Source organism: Capricornis sumatraensis, chromosome 1 (assembly GCF_032405125.1).
Source record: "Capricornis sumatraensis isolate serow.1 chromosome 1, serow.2, whole genome shotgun sequence".
Taxonomy (NCBI): Eukaryota; Metazoa; Chordata; class Mammalia; order Artiodactyla; family Bovidae; genus Capricornis; species Capricornis sumatraensis.
Genome location: NC_091069.1, coordinates 23,548,940 through 23,566,618, shown reverse-complemented (window position 1 = coordinate 23,566,618; position 17,679 = coordinate 23,548,940). Strand labels below are relative to the sequence as shown.

Here is a 17,679-nt window from a genome sequence, read left to right as displayed (position 1 = left end):
CACCTTTCCTGTAGCTCTCTAAATCCCTCTGTAAACATCCTAATAAACTGTCCTCTTGTAACACAGGGGAAGATGCCTGATGAGTATAGTATAGTACTTAACAGTAACTGAGATAAAAAAAAAAAAAAAAAACACTGAGTAGCTCTCATAAAATGAATTCTTCCATTCCTGGGTGTCCTTATCTGGCTGTGGGGTACTAGCCATTATGCCTGCACAACAGGATATAAAGGTGATTGCCATAAATTTTTCATTGAAGCTAAGATCAGCTTAGTGATATGCTTATTCTGAATATTGCCAGTTCCTGAAAAATAACCTGTTAACCAATTTCTGATAGCTTATAAGTAAATATGAGTGTTAAGAGAGGGAAATAATACAGATAATTTGAGGCTTCCCTGGTGGCTCAGATGGTAAAGAATCTGCCTGCAGTGAGCGAGACCCAGGTTTGGTCCCTGGGTTGGGAAGATGCCCTGAAGAAGCAACAGGCTACCCACTCCGGTAGTCTTGCCTGGAGAATCCCATAGACAGAGGAGCCTGGTGGGCTACAGTCAGTGAGATTGCAAAGAATTGAACACGACTGAGCAACTAACATTTTTTTTCAAATAGCAAGCAAGTTTGGAATAGAGAGAAGGAAAAACCTTCTTGCCCTCAAATGAGGCAGATAGATGAATGATCACAGTAATACAAGGTGACAGATAATGTAGGAAATACCTGACGAAGTAGAGCCAGGAGTAGGAGTGGCAAACCTGGGCCATCAGAGGTGCTGCCGTGGGAAATAGGGTTTTCCTGTGCCTATGTAAATTGAGACCTAAGGATGAGTTGGGAGTTGATCGCACAGAGAGACAGCGGAGGTTATATCCATCGTCTGTGAACACCCAGCGGTCTGTGAGAGCCCAGTGCTCCCTGCTGGTAGCCCCAGGCCACATGTGGGTACTAAAATTAAGTTTAAGCAAAATGGGATGAAATTCAAAGTGTAGTTTCTCAGTGGCGCTAGCCACATCTCAGATGCTCACAAGCCCTACGTGGTCCTCAGCTGCCCTGTGGGACAGCGCGAATGCAGAGCGTCCCAGGATGGGAGGAAGCCCTCCTGGGCGCTGCTTTTCATGAACTGTGCAGGATGGTGAAAGGGAGCCATGGTTCCAGGGAGGTGGGCAGAGGAAGCAGGTCAGTGCTGTTTGGGCTCGACTGCTACACACCCGAGTTTATATTTCATCTTCCCAAATGGTTTCTGCAGGTTTTGGCATCCCAGGTTAAACATCCACATTTCTCTTTGGCCCAGATGCTGGGTGAGACCCCTGTGTGTGCCGCATGTGCTTTAAGGCACACAGAGCTCTTTTCTGAATTGGAATCCATGTTTGAAGCCCGCATTTGGCAGAACTGTTTCCCTGCCAGTATTGATCTTATGTGGCACAGTCTTCCAGTCTGGTTTCCAGCAGTGGCCTGCTGGGTGCACACTGAAAAAAGATCCTGAAAGGAATTCCAAAGAGACCTTTACCCCAGACTTTAAATAGGAGCTTCATTATGTCAGCCTTATTGTATCCGCTCTTTGTAATAACCTAAAATAATTATGAAAATACCATGAATGTGAGTTTTTCTTCTTTGAGATGCTACTGTTGGGGTGGCTCAAGAGTAGCAGGATCCATCAGTCCTGCACAGGGCAGTGATTCTGTGTTCTTTCAAAAACAACCCTTGCTTTATGTAATGAGGTTGCACTCATTGTCTGGTCTTCGATCCAAGTGTTCTGTTCTTTACAGCTAAAATCAGGACACCAAGGGAACATGCAACTGGGCAGAGAGAAGTAGCTTGAAAATTTATTTTCTACAGTTTTATACTCTTGTTGTGAAGGATTATTATATTTGTCTTATAGAAAAGGCCGCTCTCTGATGACAGATTCAGCCAGTATGAAAAAGAGCTGTAAACAAAATTAAAATACATCTGTGGTGATCTGAATACATTTTCATTTTTCTGGACCACAGATAGTTTTCATGAAGAAGGAACATCTTGAGTATATCAAGCATTCAGTTCAGTTGCTCAGTCGTTTCTGACTCTTTGCAGGCCCATGGACTGTAGCCCACCAGGCTCCTCCGTCCATGGGATTTCCCAGGAAGAATACTGGAGTGGTTGCCACTTCCTACTCCAGGGGATTTTCCTGCCCCAGGGGTTTAACCCGAGTCTCTTGTGTCTCCTGCATTGGCAGGCAGGTGTTTTATGACTCATGCCACCTGAGAAGTCTTGATGTTAACCATAAACAGGTTTTAAAATGTTTAAATTGCCGATTTCCTTTGTTATACTGAATGATAACTAGATCTTTTTGATAATATTAACAATCAATAATAGTTTTTGTTGTTAAGCATCTAGTAGATGCTGAGCATTGAGCATCATTATTCACTAACACTTATTCTCACACACACACAAAACACAAAACAGTAGATACAGTTACCTTCATTTTACTTGGGAGGAAACTAGGGCTCTGAGAGTTCAGAAAAATAAATTCCAGCCCTCTAGCCATCCATTGGGATCCTATGCTGCCATTAAAATAGCAGTATTGTAGATGAATATGTGATACTCAGAAAGATTTTATCAAGTAAGATGGTGAATCGAGTGAAGCAGATACCAAACCCTACATCCCTACATCAGGGTGGTCCCCTGTGTGTCTTTTGCATAGTCACTGAGACACACACACACACACACACACACACACTCGTAGGAAAAGGAGAGGAAAGACGCCTCCAGGATCGTGCTGGGGCTGTGATGCATTCCCTTTCCTTCTCACTCACAAACTCACCCTTGTGGTTCCAGGGGGTGAAGGAGCTGTGCTCGCTCCTGCTTGGTCAGGCCCTGCTGCTCCCATCTCTGAAGCTTCTCCTGGAAAGCCCGGACGAACGTCTGCACGCCATGGCCCTGGACCACATCACCGCCATCGCTAAGGTACTCCTCACCAAATTCACTCATTCTTACTTTGCAGAGACATGCATTGGTGTTGTGGTTCTCATCAGTAACAATGGTGATTTACTCAGGACTGTTTTACTTATACTCTGAGCATGATAGCTGTTTGTTTGTCTACAGTAGGTATTTGTGGTTTGCAGTAGATATTTGTTGACAAAACATTTTCTAAGCTTCTCCCATGAACCACAGAGTGTATCTAGTGCCAAGAATGCAAATCCAGATCAGGACGCAGTTTCTTTAGAGAAGCAGAATATCAAGTCTCTTTAAGAAAATTTCAGAGCTGCCTGGCACTAGCAGACTAGTCTTGCCACTTGAAATCTGGGACGAGGAGCTCCTGACATCAGGCCGATTTTCTGTGCCTGCATGTGTTTGGTTATCCACTAATTAAAGGTGAGAAGGAATCCTGTTAATGGCACCAGCGGAAATCTCAAGCTTGAGTTTCCTCCGGCAGCTGACACCGCCACTGAAGCCCATCCTGGCTTGTAGAAATGGGAGCCAGTGCTGAGGCTAGAGAGTTCTCCCTGCAGGCTGGCTGCCTTATTATCATGAAGATAATGTTTTTAAGGAAGAAACTTGCACTTCCCTTTTTAAATTTTACACTTTAGATAGCTCAGAGTTGTGTTTCAATGAATTTGCATTGTGTGGTCCTTCTGTGGGACACTCACTCTTTCATCTGAAGTGTATATGTGTGTGCTTGAACAACAATATAAGAGGGTATCTTCTAGGGACCAGAGAGGGTAGGTGAATCCTAGGGCAAAGGCACAGTGACAAGATGGATGAAAAGATGTCTTGGATTCATAGCTTTGTTAATGACAGAGGGTGCAGAAAGCAGGAAATAATTGCCTGTGGAAATAGTCATAATGAACAAGATGAGAAAACTGTTGTGCCTTCATTCATATTTTCAAAATTATGGAAAGTTTCTTTATAGATTTTATTTTTTTAAAATGCCTTTCATTATCATTGATAATTGAGCGTAACAGGGACCTTTCTGGAAACTAGGCTGAAGTATGAAATTGAGGGCACTTGTCTAGCAGTAGCCTCTCTGTAGCCTCGCTAAAGTAAAAGTTGTGTAATACTGGGATTTGCAAGAAACTGAGAACTGCAGTAAGATTTTTTGTCTTAGCTGATTTTTCATTGGAGATCGAAGCCATTAGGAAGAAGGGAGAGCTAGAGAAAATCAACTGCAGGCTGTCAGTGTTTTTCTTCCATCACCACCCTTGTACGCAGTATTTGTATCTCTACTCAAGTTACTCAAGTATTCCCAATAAAACTTGCCATGGGCACCTTTGAGAATAAAACAGTAATGTATTAAACATTGCTCTTCCCTATTCATCTTGTGTAGGGCGTTACTGATGCCCTCATGAAGTCCATAAGAGTACAGATCAGTTTTCATTGTAAAGATTCTTTATCACAAATGCATCAGTCAGAACTGCAATTAGAAGGGGAGCTCCCTAACTGTGAACCAGCCCTGCTGACTGCCTCACCGCCCCCCAACACACACATACTATCAAAATAAGAAACTGACCGGGAATGTTGCCAACACCCAATTCAGTTATAAATGGTACTAGTTTGCCTTTGTAACACTTTATCTGCACATTTGATATGAAATCTTGTGCTAAAACTCTGGATCTTGAATCATTTCGACTGTGGCTGGTTCACCCGGAGTTGTGATGAAAACACTCGAAACCCCTGTGGCCTTCAGGTACAGAAATCAAAGCCAGAGGTGTAAATTGCTGAGGCGAGTCGGTTTCTTACCACTGAAACCCTTCTGGGAATTCAGTAATGACACTGACTTGTAACTTCTCTGAACTAAGATGAGCACTCATGTTAGGCTGGCCCATCTGTGACCTTCACGTGTGTTCATGGACGATTTCGCATCCTCCAAGGAACTAAAGTGTTGCTGAGTTTTCCAATTTTTAAAACACTTTTTAACTTTTATTTTGAGATAATTTTAACCTCACATTCAGTTGGAGTTAATAACACAGCAGGATTTTTTATACCCTTCACCCAGTTTCTCAAAGTGTTGACGTTTTGCATGACTAGTATCCTTATAACCAGGACATTAGCAGAGATACAATCTTTGGACCTTATGCAGATTCCACAGTTTTACGTGCCCTTGTATGTGTCTGTGTGTGTCCATGTATAAAGTTCTGTGCAGTATTGTCACATGGGGATTCATGTGACCACAGTTAGGATCCAGAACAGTTCCTGACAAGGATACCCCCCAGCCACCCTTGGTGGCCACAGCCACCCCCTCCTACCCACCCAGCAACCAGTGAAGGCTGCTCATCTCTTCTCCATCTCTGTAATTTTGCCGTTTCAAGAATACGATATACATGAAGAGAAATTACTATGATTTATCATTGCTCTCCCAGCACCATTAAAAAGTCATGTTACCCTTTTCTAAGGGAAGAGTTTCACTGGGCCTTTTTGCAGGGCTCCTGTCAAGCTATTTTACATCATACTTGGTTTCGTAGTGAAAAATACGATGTGAAAGATGCTGGTTTTCTTCTTTTGTGTTTATTTTGCTATTCACTCTGCCCATTAGTGGGCGACCCTGAGTTCATCAGTAACTTGTTTCTCCCTTAATGGTTCTTGGCAGTATAGTTCCTGTTGATACTAAAAGGAAAAAAAAAAATTGCTTTCAGAGAAACTTGTCTGATGGGTGTCAGTCATTCTTACACAGTGCCTGGATCCAGGCAAAAAAATGCACCCTCCCCCCACTTGCTGACAGTGTGTATTTGCCATAATATACGGACAGCTTTATAGGGGTTCATGTTTCAAAGGATGATGCTTAAATGCTGATGCCAGAGACCTTAGTGGTTTCTCCTCCAATAGCGGTGTTCACTTCTCTAAGCTTTTCTGAAAGTGCAAACCTCTGGTGTTTGGCGTGTCCTTCTTACCAGTGGCCAACAGCCTCTTCCCTGGGCCAGAAATAGAAAGACCTTACGGATTATATCATTGGTGAATAATTAAAACCCTGGTGGGGTCCATACTGTCAGATCACCCACTCCGTCAGCCTCAGTGGGATTTAGAGCTTACCTTCAAAACCTTTTTTTTCCAAGAAGGATATGCCTTGATGATGTGTTTGAATCTCCTCTCGGGGATAGTTTCTACCAGGTGGAAGTCTCTTGACTCATTTCATAAAAGCAGGTCTGTGTTTATAATAGCTCCGTGGACTACAACATTTTCCAATTCCTAATTCAGACTTATGGTAGCCTTACTGTTTCCTCCTCTTCAGGGCTGCTCATACCTGTCCCCACTCGCAGGGACTGGCCTGGACCACGTACCTATTAAAAGAATCATTCATGGAAGTGTGTAGGACCTTTGGCACCTAATTAAGTGTTCCTCCCTGATGCTAGTAATAACTGTCTTCCAGTACCAACTGTGCTGGATGTTATTAAAGGCCCTTCCTCACTTTCCCTTTTTAATAATCCTCTGTAAAGATACTGTTCTGGTTTCACAGATGAAAACACTGGAACTCAGGGGTCATACAGCCAGCAAGCAGCCAGAGCTGAAACTGAAGCCCCGAATCCAGCGTTCAGCATCCGTGTTTAATCACACTGCTGCTTTTGACCTAACTGGTAGGCTCTCTTATATTGGAAAAAGGTTATCTCTGTAGAGAAGTGGACTCGCTGAAGCATCTTGAACCATATAATATCAGCAATGAAAACAGTAGTACAGAGCTGGTCTGACAGCTTGCCTCGTACAGGGCTTCCTCTTTCAAATGCCTCAAGTCACTAGAACCTGATGGAGCCCAACTAGGCTGGGAGCTGACCAGTCCTGGGTGCCCTGTCAGGTTTAAAACCCTCACAAAAGAGCACCTCCAGAATGAAGGATCCTTTGAATGTGTGGCCCTGAGTCCTGCCCGCTGGAGTTGTTGCCACATCACAGTCCTTCATGTTGTTAATAAATGTGATTCTCGTCCCTGTGATTTTGCTATGAAGGCACCAGAACCTACCAACATCACCCACAGGGACCAGTGTCTCGGTTGGAGGGAGAGCTTTAAAGGTTCTCAGGAAAGCATGCTTGGGTTAACATATTTACAGTTGGCCCTTGGACAGCACAAGGGTTAAGCTAGGTATTAGTTAGACTTGGCCCTCCATCTCCAAGATTCCTCTGCATCCGTGGTCTCCACCGTCCAGGGACTGATGTAACGTTCAGGCAGTGACGTAATGTTTCCTACTGGAAAAAAAAAAAAAAAAATCCTGCATAAGTGGCCCAGAGCTGTTCAAACGCACGTTGTTTAAGGGCCAACTGTGTATAAAAACATGAAGACTTGCTTTCTTCATCCCCCTTTAATTCAATCCAGATCTCCACTGAGGCCCTCCCTGGTGAGTATCTGTGGCAGCATCGCGCTCCCATGATGTTTCCTTCTCTGCTGAAGTCAGGGGCACACACGGCCCTCCCGACCTCGGCATGCAGTGAGAACAAGGACCTTGGGCTGGGCTCTGGACTACCCTGTTTGGCGTCCACAGAGTCCTTCTTTGGCTTTGGCCCTAACGTCAGTGGTTTTCTTCTAAGCATATCCAAACCAAGTTAGGCTGAAGTGATCCAGTCATGCAGAGAAGAATCAAGCAACTGATTTCCTCTATATCTTACAGATGCCAGTTGATGTTAAACCAGTGTCTTTTTACAATCACTGTTCTTTCGCCTCTTTTAGTCTCTCAGAATTTCGGGCATATACCTACTTATTTCTAAATGGCACGTTAACCCGAACATAATCTAAACATGCTACTTTCACCCGGCATCCTTCATTCTCAGCTGCTGGTTAGTCTTCTTGATGAAGGAAGCTCTGGTACCACGTATCTCCCAGTATTCTCAGCTGGTTGCCTCTAGTGACAGGCAGCTCACTCCCTATGGGTTAACCTGTGAGGTTTCTAGACAGCTCTGAGGGGTGGCTGACCGACTTGGTGCCAGCAGATGTATAAAGTACCCACTGTGCATAGCCTGATACTGTGTGCAGGAGAGAGGAATAGGTAGGACATTTGTAAAGATGAAATATCATCCCTCTGTGTAGCGGAATTGTGTCAAGGGGAGACTGACATATGAAACAATAACACAAGGAACTAAGGAGGATAAAAAAGGGGGCAAGTATAAAAGTGTGGAACCTCAGGGCCCCAGAATGGGTCACTGAAGTGACCAAGCTTGAACCATCCTCAAAGGTTCTCTCCCGCTGTCAGATCCTAAGTCAGAGGACTGTCTGGATTTTGGCTCCAGAAGAGGCACACTGCTCATCCCCGGCCAGGAGTGGGGCTGAGGGTATTCCAAGAAATGAAGTCTGAATGGCCTGCAAGTCAATACAGAAAACAAAAATTTATCTGCGGGCATTTTTCTTATTCTAGGAATACACTCGTGTTGCCATTTTATTTTTCTATACTTTCAGTTGGTATATTTAATAACTCTTACTAGTAATAGTGTATGTAGCGGGGAGACAAATATTCTTTCCTGAAGTAAACAGTGAAATTATATCAAATAATCCTCTTTAAAATAATTGAAATGAGGTCCTGCATGCATTATGCTACTGGGATTTCAGCTTCCCTCATTACTGTAATTACTCTTAGCTTCGTATAGATCCATAAAATCAAAGATTTAATTCAGAGAAGGTTCATTACCTATTGTTGAAACAGGAATTAAGCAGATAACATTTTAATGGCTTGGAAGACAGTAGTGCTTTATGCTTTAATAGATTTTTTTCCCCCCAAGATCAGCAAAGTTTCTTTCAGTCTCAAAAATTAATCACCAACCAAAAAAAAAAAAAATTCACTGATAGAGAAGACAAGCCTTTTACTCATTTTCTAAAATATGTAAGCCCCTCTCCTCCTGTGCTTTATTCCTGACTTGTGTGACTGTAATAACTCCAGCCATTCTCTGAACTTGAACTCTACACCAGGCATTGTGCTAGGCACTTAAACACATAGATTATCTCCACCCCTGTCTGTTGTCTGTATTTCACATGTGGAAAATGGGGCCCTGAGAGACTGTCCTCAACGAGGTCACACATCTGTTTAGCTAAAAAGCCAGGATTGGAAATTGGTCTCTAACCCAGAAGCCTCTCTGCCTTCTTTTCACAAGACAGCTCCTTCTTACTCCCATTCAAAGCCATTTGATCAGAGGAATTAAGTCAGCTAATCCTCCTGGGCTTCTCTCATATTTATTTCAAACATCCAACTGACTCCAGAACTGACAAAATATATTTTCTTCCCCAAGCCCTAAAAGCATCAAGCAAGCCAATGTCAAGGATGTGTGATTCTCCCCAGACCATATACCAAAGTGATTCCTGATCAATTAAGTTATTTATTTTTTAAATCAGAAAATTATATATATATATATATACACACACACACACATATATAAACACAGACATACACATACAGACATACCATATCCTTCCAGGAAGTATAACTTCTAAGCTTTAGACCAATAGAAAAAGAGTCATAAAGGAATATATCCTTTCCTGATAATGTACAAGTGTAAAACTCCTGCTGCTGCTGCAGCTGAGTCTCTTCAGTCATGTCCGACTCTACCAAATAGAATTGCAAACAGTAGATTAGAATGTCTATTATAACTAAAATCAAGTTAATGTTTAAGTTACAAAAGAATTCTTCACATGTGTACAGTGATGTTGAAATTCCAACAAATGAGTAAAGGATTTGACCCTTCCCATAGGAAAAAAATAAAAATGACAGGAAATGTATGGGAAAAATTCCTTCTTGCTAATAAACAAATTCAAGTGAAAGCATCTTTGAGATACCAATACATATCTCCTAAATTAGCAAAGTAATTTTCTTTTCAAAGTAATAGCATCCAAAGCTGGGAAGCGTATAGGGAAACCAGCACACTCCTCGCCTGATGGCAGCACTGTGCGCTGGGCGGTCCCCATCACCGCACCGCTGCTTTCCTCTCGTGCCCGCAGCCAGAAGATGTTGTGGATGCTTTGCCCCGTGCAGTGGTCTTCTTGGGCTGCCATAACAACGTGCCGCAGACCAGGCAACATTCAAATATTAGAAACGTGTTTTCTCACAATGCTGGAGGCCCAGCGCCCGAGATCTCAGGAGCCGGCGGGATTGATTTATCCTGAGGCCTCTCTCCGTGGCTTGCAGGTGCTGCCTTCTCCCTGCGTCCAGCATGGCTTCCACTTGGCTTGCGTGTCTGTCCTCTTCTCTTCTTATAAAGATGCCAATCAGATTGGATTAGGATTCATCCCCATGACACAGATAACTCATTTACCTCATTTACCTCTGTGAAGGCCTTGTCTCCAAATGCAGTCATGTCCTGATGTCTTGGAGGTCCTAATGGACCTCAACACATGAGTTTGAGGGGATATAGAGATGATTGGATGGCATCACCAACTCAATGGACATGAGTTTGAGCAAACTCCAGGAGACAGTGGAGGACAGGGAAGCCTGGCGTGCTGCAGTTCATGGGGTCACAGAGTCAGACACAACTTAGTGACTTAACAGCAACAACACGTTCATCCCATAAGGCCCCAGCCGTACCTCTCCTAATAAATTATCCTAAGGGGCTTCCTTGGCAGCCCAGTCGGTAAAGAATCTTCCTGCAGTCCAGGAGACCTGGTTTCAGTCCCTGGATTGGGAAGATCCCCTGGAGATGGAAATGGCAACCCATTCTCCATTCTTGCCTGGAGAATCCTATGGACAGAGGAGCCTGGTGGGCTACAGTCCAAGGGGTGGCAAAGAGTTGAACATGACTTAGTGACTAAACCACCAAGGAGATAATTCAAATAAAGAGAATATATGTACAAAAATCATTCATTTTTAGTGTTTCATAATGGCAAGCAACTAAAGGAAATCAGTCCCAAATACTCATTGGAAGGACTGATGCTGAAGCTGAAGCTCCAATACTTTGGCCACCTGATGTGAGGAACTGACTCCTTGGAAAAGACTCTGATGCTGGGAAAGATTGAAGGTGGGAGGAGAAGGGGACAATAGAGGACGAGATGGTTGGATGGCATCACCGACTAAATGGACATGAGTTTGAGTAAGTTCTGGGAGTTGGTGATGGACAGGGAGACCTGGCGTGCTTCAGTCCATGAGGTCTCAAAGAGTCGGACACGACTGAGTGATTGAACTGAACTGATGTATAGTAGGAGAAGTTAAATAACTTGTTCAATGACTACATTGTAGCCAATAAATTTTTTTAGAATGATAACTATGAAGTATTTTTAAAAAATTCTCAATATATGAGAAAAGTAGGATACAAATATCACACGTCTTGACTGGGCAAATATATCAGCCTGTGGATAATCAGTGGAGAGAAAAGGTAGATAAAGTCGTGTTCTTGAAGTGATCCTGATACTGAAGACTTCTTTTTGTGTTTTAAGATGGTTTCCAGCTTTTTCTTTTCATTTCAAAAAGAAAACTAGGTTAGAAGAGCAGTTCTAACTGGTAAGACAGTACCAGGCTTCTATGGGTAGGTACCGCCAGATTTTTAGTACCATACATTGGAATTTGGTCACAAACAAGGAAAAGGAAGACAAGTTGAGGCTCAACAAATTAATGTAGCAGCTCTGATAAGTGGCAGTGATGCTGGGAACGCTGCGGTACTGAGAGGAAGGAGCCAGGCTGGCCTCGGTGCCCCCTAGGCAGGAGGCTTGGTGTGTGGAAAGGAGCCCGTCTTGACTGCTGGTGACCTTGGGCAGTGCTTTCCTTCTCTGCCCCTCAGGCTCCTCTTGCTTAAAATGTGGGTGTTGGAATGGGTCCTTCGAAAAGCCGTCTCTTTCTTTCTTCTTTCATTCTCTGTTTTGGCCCACATATGTAAATAAACATCTACGCAGTCTTTTCCTTGCACATGACAATTATCAAGTGTACTCTGGCCATGCATACATCCTACAAAGAGCCAGAATCGGGTAGAAAGTCAAAGAAAGGAAGTAGCAGCAGCCACTTTGTTTCTCCAGCATTTGTTTGTGAGAAGCCAAATCAGAATTTCCCCCTCACCTTCCCCTGGCCGCCACCCCGGCTCAGGAGGTCAGCAGTCTCTGCCTCTCTTTAGGGAATCTCTGAGCACACAAGGGCCAAAGGCAGAACATCCGAGTTCATGGCCTTGACTTTAGTCATAGATTTTCTCATCCAGGATTGTAGATAGAGAGCTTTTGGGATTGAGGAAGTGGACTCCCACCATGTCCCCTGCTCCCACCCTGCCCTGGGATGAGGCAGCTATCCCCAAGGCACATCAAGTGGGAAAATCCAGTTTTCAGGATGTCCTCGTGCTGGAGAGAAGCAAATAAAAGAGAGGGGGTCAGAGGGGCAGCAGCCGCCGGCATTGACAAAACCCCTGTCTCTCCCTCCAGCTGGAAAAATCCATCATTCCCTTTATAGGAGCCTGAATTTCAGGCCCCCAAAGGGAGGGTTCGTGAGTCAACAGAAAGAATAATAAAGGTGTCCCAGCCTTGAAGACTTACTCAGGGCAGCACAGAAAGTATCAGCCTGCAGTGTTTGGACTTGAGCCTTTTATCCACATGTTTTATCAAAAACATTTGCCTGTAGCATCCTGGCACACGCTCTGCTTCCTCCTGGACAGTTAGGTAGAAGGCTTCTTTATTTTTAAGGGTGAATCAAAATAACAGCATGCGCAGTGAATCAGCTGCTCACTGGCATGTGTGTGTGTGAGTGTGTGCTTGCACGAGTGTGTTTGGAGGCAGCGGAGTTCAATGAAAGCATGTGAGCTTTGGGGTTACTCACCTATTCACACATTCACTCCACGAATCCTGGTGAGTTCCTACCACAAGGCCCACGCTATTCTAGGCGGGGTGGGGGGGTGGGCTGCGGGGTCCATAGAGGAGACAGCATCCCTGCTCTGGAGGAGCTCGTGGCCTGGGAGAGGGGGGACACACGGTAAATACCCGTGAACCCATCAGAGAGGAGGGCTTCTGGTCCAGCTCACCACGAACCCGCCACATGACACATGATACCTGACTGTGACCTCGCTGAGCCCCAGTGTGTGCGTCTGTCGGGTGAGATCGGAGCCGTCTTAAAGAGATATTGTCAGGCTTAGAGAGAAGGTGCCTCACTCAGCGGCACACGGAGGGGTCTCGGGATGCAGCCGGCATGGCGATGGGATTCGGGTCCCGATTTCCCACTTACAAAGCAAAAGAGAGAGGGAAAGGAAACACACAGAGCTCATAAACAGCCCGCAGGCGGTGAGTGGAAGCCTCTCGCGCTCCCTTCAGCAGAAACACTAGTCTTGTCCCAGCTGCTTTTGCTACCACCTCTGAAAACACAAACAAACAAACAAAAAATGCAAAATTGAGTTCCCCCTCTGTCTTTCTGAGTCCAAGGTGAGCGAGTGGAGTGTAAGTGTTGATGGAAGGGAGAGGCTGAAGAAGGGAAGCCCAGGCTTTGCCAGACTCTTAGTTCCGAGGCCAGAGTCTCCTCCTGTCGTCTACACATGCACTTTACAAAAACATGACAGGGTTCAGTGGGGGCTCAACCAGTCATTCAGCACATGTTGATTACACTGGATGCTGAAATGAAAAATGGGTAAAAGCCTCTGTGCCCTCTAGAAGCTCCCAGTGCAGCAGGGGAGACGGACGGACCGGTCACTATAACCCAGCCCCAAGAGGGAAGAGGGGTGTGTGCGATGTCAGGAGTGTGGAGGGAGCAGGGACCGGCTTGGATCAGATGTAGGGGAGACATCACCCAGAAGGCGACGCTGGAGCTGACATTTATGTGGGGCTTGGAGAATTCCATGGACTGTATAGTTCGTGGGATCACAAAGAGTCGGACATGACTGAGTAACTTTCACTTTCACTAGAAGGATCACAGGGGCTAAGACAGGCGCCATCTGCTAATGGGCAAACTCTTATTCTCAGAATTTTTCTTTCTGTTACTCTCATCCTTCCAGCCAGTAGACACCTCTGACCTCATCTTCAGCAGCCTTGCCTCCTTGTCAGGGAACACAAAGCACAAGCCCATGGTGTTCAGTTACCTAACAGAGTTGGCCTAAACAGGAGAAAACTGGCTTTGAAATGCCATATTATCTCCACAGTTCCTATAAACCAAAACTATTAAAAGTACACAGTGACATGAATTTGAAGCTGTCTTTGAAGCTGTTTTAAAAAATGTTTATTTTGTACTGGAGTATAGCCAGTTAACACTGTTGGTAATAGTTTCAGGTGGGCAGCAGAGGAACTCAGCCACACATACACATGTATCCAGCCTCCCCCAAACTCCTCTCCCATCCAGGCTGCCACTTAACACTGAGCAGAGTTCCCTGTGTGAAGCTCTGTTTTTTTTTTAGTGTAAATGAGAAGCTCTGAATTTTGATCTTTGATTAGTGTTGACTTGATTCCTTACGAAAACATGGACGGTAATATAAAACAGAAAAATATAAGCTAAGTGTCAAAGCTGTGGAAAGCCATACATAGACCAAGAAGACCAGGGAGAAAATACAGAGACTATGCTACCAAAAGAGTGCAGAAAACTTGTTTTTTAAAAAAAGGAGAAGGTGAGTTTGGTTCTAAGCTTCCAAGAGGCTTAAGCAAGAGCAGCTTTTAAATACCTCCTGTCGGTTATCCTATTTACACCAGTGGGGCTGACAGATATACTTTCTCAATGGAGCAGAAAAAAAGGTTTTCCTCTTCTGAAAAGAATTGTTTTCACAGGGATCTACATAAAGGAGCGGGTTGAGGTTAAAGAACGTGGACCATGGTGAGGCACATGAAATGGTAAATGTGCTTATTAAAAAGTTCAGGCTTTGAAGTCCAGACTGACCTAAATTCACATTCTCACTCCACAGTTTACTGACCACAACGTTAAGCTAAATTCTTACCCGTCAGTATCTTAATCTGTAAAAAGTGCGCCCTTCACAGGGTTGAGCTCAGGGGGACTCAGTGAAGGAAGACATGTCTGGTGTGTGGTACAGTTTCTGGCACGCAGTGTGGTAGCCATCAGAGTGATTCCAGGGGGAGCCGCTCTTGGTTCTTGGCCGTGTCTATGTGAAAAGGAAACCAGGTGTGTCGTCTCATGTGTATGATCTCAGAGATGCTTGTGGCGTGGGTTGCTTTTCAGAGTAGGCACTTCTCACCAGGGTAGAGCGGACTCTGCTGGCAGAAGCAGGAAGGCAACATATTGCAAACCAGCAGGGAGGGCTGTGTCTGCTGGTGAGGGGGTCAGCCACGCCACTCTGACGTCCACCCGTCTCTTTTCTCGAAGGTGAATGATTCAAACTGTGACCAGGAACTTCTTTCCCTGCTCCTGGACGCCAAGCTGTCGGTGAAGTGCCTCTCCACTCCCTTCTACCCGCGTCTCGTCCAGCACCTGCTGGCCAGCCCCCAGCCTGGGCGCTGGGACCCTGAGGAGCTGGCCCGGCAGCTGCAGGAGGCCGGCCATGAGGCTGAAGCCGGCTCACTCCTCCTGGCTGTGCGGGGCACCCATCGGGCCCTGAGGACCTTCAGCACGGCCCTGGGTGCAGCGCAGCACTGGGTGTGAGCACGCCCGCCTGCGCCCACCTCCGTCACCTCCCTGAGGAGAGCCTCCAGAGCCCACTGCTGTCCCCAGAGGCGACACATGTACTTGTTGATGGTTCTCGGTGGTTCCAAAGAATTGCAAATAAAGCTGTATATAAATGATCAGCAAGCTGCCATTTCTTGAACTTTCTTTTTTCTTTCTTCTATTAGTTACTCTGCTTTCTTACTAGGAGAGACTTGACCCTTGACTCTTCTTGTTGTTTTTTTTGTTTTTTTTGTTCTCTTCTGATGGTGGTGGTTTAGTCGCTAAGTCGTGTCCAACTCTTGCAACCCCAGGGACTGTAGCCTGTCAGGCTCCTCTGTCCATGGGATTCTCCAGGCGAGAATACTGGAGTGGGTTGCCATTTCCTTCTCCATCTCTTCTGGTAAAGGACAGTGAATGCAATGTCTAAAGCTGCAGTCCAGGCAGTTGGCTGTGGTGGTGGTGGAAGGGGAGAGCGTGGGGAGTGGCTAGTGGTTGGAACACATCCTGGATGGAGGAAGCTTGGCCCTGGATTCATGTCTCAAGTTAGTTACTCAACTTTGGGCAAAGTCCTCCCTCTTGGAGCTTTAGTCAGTCCTGTGGACAATGAGGGTTGTGCTGTTTATCTCTCGGGGTTGTTGAGTGTCACGTGGGGCTCTGTCAGATACTTGGCAGGCGCCCAGGAAGCCTTACATCCCCTCTCCCCACTCAGTCATGTACATGAGCTGTGACTTGAAAGACCCAGGCAGATGATCAATAACAGCACCTGAGGGCTGCCCGTTGGTTAGGGACCTCCAAACCTATCAATATCACCATAGAAGCTGACAGGTCTGCAGGTCTGTACAACCTCTGTGACGGGTGGGTGGGCTGGTGGAGCCAGTTGTACACTTCCTGCCAGGACTGGCTGTCCACGAGTCACTAACACACAGCCATCCGTAGCAGGGGCGTGGATAGCAACACCCCTGGGAAGACCCATCACAGAAAGGGAGTTCCCTGCACAGAACAGTAAGGACCCCAATGCATAACTCGCTGGTACTCGCTTCCCTGCAGAAGCGTGTGCCTGAAGGTGAAGGTTCCGGCTGGAAGTCCTGAGCTGAACTCTCAGGAAAGTCACACCAGATTCCAGCCACAGCGACAACCCAGGCAGCAGTTGGTGGGGAGCAAACTCCGTGACTGAAGGACCATCAGAGGGTCAGTCAGATGCACCCTGGTCTTTACCTCGACCCCCAGGAAATATTCAGAGGGAGGGAAGGGTGGCTGTGCATTCACGGAGTGTTTAGATAGATAATGTCATCTAGGACAATCCTTTATTATAATGAACACTTTTTAATTAGTTTAAGGAATGTGGAAAGGCTCCCTCTGGTCAGTTTCCACATTGCCCTGTCAGAGCCGGCAGGTTTTTGTGGTTGTGTTGTGTGGTTTTTCACTGTGCATCACTGACGTGTGGCATTTTGGGGCAGCCCACTCTCCACCTTTCCTCCCCACACTCTCACCAGGGCCACACACACACCTGGTTGAGTCCACCTTCTGTATAAGAGTAACTTTGCTGCACCTTACTTCACATATTGTCCTCATCACCACCACCACCATCATCATCACCATCACATCATCACCACCATCATCGTCATTGCCATCATATCACCATCACCATCACCACCATCACATCATCACCCTCACATCATCACCACCATCATTGTCATTGCCATCATATCACCATCACCATCAGCATCACCATCACCATCACCATCACCATCACATCATCACCCTCACATCATCACCCTCACATCATCACCACCATCATCGTCATTGCCATCATATCACCATTACCATCAGCACCACCATCACATCATCACCACCATCGTCATTGCCGTCATATCACCATCACCATCACCATCACCACCATCACATCATCACCACCACATCATCACCACTGTCATCGTCATTGCCATCATATCACCATCACCATCACCACCACCACCATCATCATCACCATCACATCATCACCACCATCATCGTCATTGCCATCATATCACCATCACCATCACCACCATCACATCATCACCCTCACATCATCACCACCATCATTGTCATTGCCATCATATCACCACCACCATCACCATCACCATCACCATCACCATCACATCATCACCCTCACATCATCACCACCATCATCGTCATTGCCATCATATCACCATTACCATCAGCACCACCATCACATCATCACCACCATCGTCATTGCCGTCATATCACCATCACCATCACCATCACCACCACATCATCACCACTG

The 17,679-nt window shown here is 45.6% G+C and overlaps 1 protein-coding gene across 1 annotated transcript in view; it reads left to right on the top strand.

Annotated features, from left to right (window-relative positions):
* Positions 1–15,455, top strand: part of NBAS (NBAS subunit of NRZ tethering complex) — a 335,202-nt gene extending 319,747 nt beyond the window's left edge. The window contains exons 51-52 of the mRNA XM_068975288.1: positions 2,797–2,925; positions 15,117–15,455. Coding sequence (XP_068831389.1) covers positions 2,797–2,925; positions 15,117–15,392 — 405 coding nt within the window. The 3' untranslated portion in view covers positions 15,393–15,455. The remainder of the gene's footprint in view (positions 1–2,796; positions 2,926–15,116) is intronic.
* Positions 15,456–17,679: the final 2,224 nt, after the last annotated feature.